This window comes from Austrofundulus limnaeus, unplaced genomic scaffold (genome assembly GCF_001266775.1).
Source record: "Austrofundulus limnaeus strain Quisiro unplaced genomic scaffold, Austrofundulus_limnaeus-1.0 Scaffold884, whole genome shotgun sequence".
In the NCBI taxonomy this organism is placed as follows: domain Eukaryota; kingdom Metazoa; phylum Chordata; class Actinopteri; order Cyprinodontiformes; family Rivulidae; genus Austrofundulus; species Austrofundulus limnaeus.
In genome coordinates this window covers 22686-27508 of record NW_013953286.1, presented here as the reverse complement: position 1 = coordinate 27508, position 4823 = coordinate 22686, and the positions used below count along the sequence as shown (strand labels likewise).

General features: G+C 48.0%; 1 protein-coding gene across 1 annotated transcript; it reads left to right on the top strand.

Annotated features, from left to right (window-relative positions):
- Nucleotides 1-647: 647 nt before the first annotated feature.
- Nucleotides 648-4823, top strand: LOC106533107 (protein phosphatase Slingshot homolog 2; the record flags this gene model as incomplete). The annotated part of the gene is given in 2 exon segments (XM_014029339.1): nucleotides 648-1485; nucleotides 2968-4823. Coding segments are annotated over 2 exon segments (2251 nt in total), but the record flags the coding sequence as incomplete, so codon positions are not given.

Here is a 4823-nt window from a genome sequence, read left to right as displayed (position 1 = left end):
CTTTTTATATTTTTTTCCAACAAGTCTTTTTATGTCTATGTGCTGCATGCTTGTGCTGCTGCAGTTTAGGTTAAAGTTTAGTTAAAAATAAATGCACGGGTAATGTTTTCCTCCTTGCCTTTCTTTTAAACTAAACTTTAAGCTAAACTGCAGCAGCACAAGCATGCAGCACATAGACATAAAAAGACTTGTTGGAAAAAAATATAAAAAGAATTAAGTTTAAACATTTAAGACACACAAATGTATGTACAAGTAAAAGGAAAACAATTAATATATATTAAAAAAACAGTAAACTAATTAGTAGACTAATTTCTTGGAACTAACCTGGAAAAATAAATATGAAAGTCACTAAAATACAAAACAGGAGATAAAGTTCTCCTTTTTTAATTTAATTGGTGCATTTTAAGTGTATTTATTTAGTGGTTCATATAATTCTGCTTTGATTTCTAATTATGTCAGTTTTGGTSCTCCGTACTGCAGGAGCCTGATAATCATCTATTCATTCACAYCAGGTGTGTTGGAGCAGAGAAACAAGTAAAACATGCAGGGCTGCAGCCCTCCAGGACCRGGACTGYCCATGCCTGGTTTAAGATGTTTGTTGGCATTTTCAAACCAACCAACTCCTGCTGTCTCGTCTCTCTCCACAGTAAACAGAGGCATAATAAGCTCTGGAGATCCCACTCTGACAGCGACCTCTCAGACCGGCCCGAGCCCATGTGCAAGCCTTCATCTCCCTCTCTGGTCCGCGCCGACTCGCACAACAACAACACCTCCTTACATCACTTCCTGGGCGTGGCCGTCCTGCAGGCGCTAGGAGCCCGACCTGAAAACTCTGCCGGATCAAACCGCACGCCTGCCTCCGTCTCGGACCACAACGGGGTGAGCGAGTCGGAGGCTCGGGAGGAGGTGAGAGCRGACGCTGAAGGCCCCGTCCCACTCGTCCTCCCCAGACCCCGAGCAGCCACCGTCATCCCCGAGGAAAGTCTGAACAACTGGGAGAGCGTGGTCGTCACCGTGCCTGTAGCCCTGCCTCACCCTCCTCCCTCACTCCTCATCTTACCYCCCACTCCTGAGCTCCGGCGGCCTCATCGGGGTCCACCCACATACCTGTCCATTTCAGTGCCCGAACGCAAACCAGAAGAGCTGACCGTGTCCGAGACCTGCAGCTCAGGGGAAATCTCTCCTCTCGCTCTGGACTCCAGTGACTCAGACTTACTGAATCAGTGTTTTTTAGATGCACCAAGTGTCAAACACAGCCCTCTACCTCTGGTTCTCACCGAGACTTTAAAGGACGACAACAACAACCCCAGCCAGCCGCTGGACGGCCGCGGCGAGGCCGACGGCTCGCCCAATCACAGCGCGGACAGCGCCGACTTCCTCACCGCCAGGGGGAAGATCCTGGACCGGGAGCAGAGGACTCCTCTGTCTCCTGAAGGAGAAGCAGAAGTCTGCGAGGAAGAGGAGCAGGAAACGAGTGCAGCGAAGGTTTGTTCAGCTGATTTCTGTCTTTGATAAAATAAAATGGTACCACTTTACAATAAGGCTCCCCTTTGAGATGGCTTAAAAATAGTTTATAGATAGATTATTGATTCATCTGTAAACACTTTATAAATTGTTAATAAATGTTTATTGTGGATTAATTAAGAACAGGAAAGAGACAAAACTGTCTGGTTTCTTGCCAAATAGTGAGCCAAATCTCTTCATGTACATACTATTAGGTTTTTAAGCATAATAATGTATTGGAAACACATATTTAAAAATAATATTGTACTATATTACTGAAATATACATATTAACAATTGTTAAAGGGAGCCTTATTGTAGGTACACTATTTATTAATGACTAATAAACTTCTATAAATGCCATAAAGAGCCTATTTTAAAGTGAAAAACAGTACACTATTTATAAGGCTCTTTTATGACATTATTAGTCATTAATAAATAGTATACTGTTTTACACTTTACAATAAGGCTCCCTTTGAGTACTCTGGATATGTATAATGCAGTAATACAGTACACTATTATATGTAAAATATGTGTTTTCAAACAAGGTAGTAACCTAGTTTGAAATGTTTAATAAGCACCTTTAGATTTAATACTGTATATTCATGAACAGATTTGGCTCACTATTTGRCAAGAAACCGGACAATTTTGTCTCTTTTCCGTCCTTAATTAATGAATAATAAACACTTATTAACAATTTATAAAGTGGCTACAGATGAATTAATAACCGATCTATAAACTATTTATAAGCCATCTATAAGGGGAGCCTTATTGTAAAGTGGTACCAATAATATTTTATAACGAATAAARATAAGACACATCGCCTGGAAAGAAAAATTAGTGTTATTTATTTTGAGGTTTTTGCCAGGATTGTTTTGCTGTGGCGGCCATCTTGAATTGTTYACAGAGTGTAGATGTAAAACTAAAAATTGATTTGAGTTTCATTAAAATCCGTCAGCTTTTCAATGATATTTAGCTAACACAGACAGTGGGAGGGGATTGTTACTCATTTGTTCAGTTTTATTGCTTTGAAAACATTTAAAAATGAAGTGAAAGYTTCCTGTAAAGGTTGTGAGTTCCTGTTGTCTAAAACAGAAGCAGTGTTGTGTTCCTGAGAATCCACTTGTTGCGTCATCAAAACAGATCCAGTCCGTTTGTGGTTTGAGATTTTCCTGCCAGATCAGCTCCAGACTGAAGCAGTCAGCAGAGTTCACCTTGCGGTTCTGTTTTCAGGATGTTGTTTCTGTTTACTGCGCTTGTTTTCCTGTCGGTCCCGGTTCAGCTGGTTGTTTAGGTTCTAAGGTCGTTTATAAAACAATTTGACATAATCGCTGCCACCGCTCTGGCTGGAACCGGTTTAAGACGACAGGATTGATCAGGAGGACACCTGCTGGGAGAACTGCAGCAGTGTGTAACGCGTGGTGAAGCCGGAGTCATTAATAAAATGTGTTTTTCTGTTTTTCAGGCGTCTCTTCAGGCCGACACCTGCGACCACACCCTTCCTGCTCAGCACGACAATGGAGTGTCGGTCCGCCACATCGTCACCGAAATCGAAGCCATCTCACACTCTGCCTCTCCCTCCTCCTCACAGCTCCCCCCGTCCTCCCCCAGCCCTCGGACGGTCCGGGCGGATCGTCCGGAGGAGGCGCTCGGCTCCATGGCTCCGCCCCCGCGGCCTGTGTGCGACCGGACGGCAAGCTCGGTGCGGCGGGCCGCCGAGCAGCTGGAGCAGAGGCTGAGGCAGGAGCAGGACGTGGCGGCGCCTCAGCGCTCCCCGAGTCCAGAACACGGCACCGCTCAGGGAGAGACCACGGCCGTGTCTGCTGAACCCACAGAAGAGGCGGGGCTTCACAGACTCCACCCCCCAGTCCTAAACCTGTCCTCCTTCCAGAACTCTCCTCTCAGCCAGGTCCCTGCTGCTCTGCCCAACCCGAGGCACACACCTGTAAACAGTGACGCTGTGACATCATCACTGGTTTCTGCCAGTCGGTTAGAAGAATCCCCTCCAGACCCCTCGGCCCGCTCTCACAGTCTGGTTCTGGACGGCGTGACTGCGCAGGAGTCCGACGCAGACGAAGGTCTGGACTCCCATCTCCAGGGCAGGAGGCGGGCCTGCAGTCCTGCCTGCGAGGCTCAGAGCCGTCTGGTCCACAGCAGCCAGGAGCTGGAGCGGATCCAGCACACGCTGCGAGAGCTGCAGGCCTTCCTGCAGGAGGGCGTCGGCCTGGAGGACACCGACAGCCCCGCCCAAGAACCGGGGCTGAGGGACACCATGGACACGGAGCCGGAACACTACACAGAGTCCAGTTCTGAGCGCAGCCCTCCAGACCTGGCCCACAGGGGCCGACAGGAGGGCAGGGGTCCGTCAGAACCAGCAGGGTGGCACAGAACCTTTGAGCTGGAGGCTCGACTGCGGCAGGCCGGCCTCACCCCTCCTTCTCTCATGAAGAGGTCAGCCTCCTTAGCTAAACTGGACTGTCTGGAGCTGTCGGCCCACGACCTGAGCGACCTGGACCTGGAGCTGGACCTGAGACCACAAACCAGATCCCGCACATCGTCACACTCCCACCACCCCTCCTCTTCCTCCCCGACACAGCCTCACTCAGACGACACCTGGAAGAAGCAGAAAGTGCTCAGTCGGAACAGTTCTTCTGACAAAACAGATCTAGCCCTTAACAGCACGTCCTCCTCCTCCTCCTCCTCCTCCTCCTCCTCCTCCACACATGAAGACAGAAGTGAGGGGAGCGAGGGAGCAGACGGCCACAGCAGCAGCGCGGGCTCTGCCTCCCGTCAGCAGGGCAGAGGACACTCCTCGAGGCGTCCTCGGAAAGCCTCCGCAGAGAGGAAACAAAGAACACTGCTCTACAACACCATGTAACCTCAGTGCAATGGACCGGACCGGACCGGACCAGGCAGGACCGGTGATGTGCGTGATGTGTGTGAGCTTTAACGTATGAATGGTGTGCGTTAGTTTGCATGTAAACCACTGGATGTTTGTTTCAACTGGAGTCATGTGAATGTGCAAACTGAGACTGAAGCGGTGCGAAGCGTGCACTCCGTTACACCTGTCCACTTTTTGAGCCAGGATTGTTAGTGTGACCCTCACTCCCCGTTCAGACTTTTTAAAACTACAACCATGAGGGGCTTTTTCTCAGAACATGCACTTTATTGTTTAGAAAGTTTTTGTTTGAATTTTGTTAGTTTTTTTTTTTACGCTGGGGAGGATTGTAAAGCACTGAGTCGACTCGTCTGTTTTTTTTTTGTTTTGTTTTCAAAGATATGTCTTTATTCAGAATTTTAATTAAACCAGGATAAAGCTTA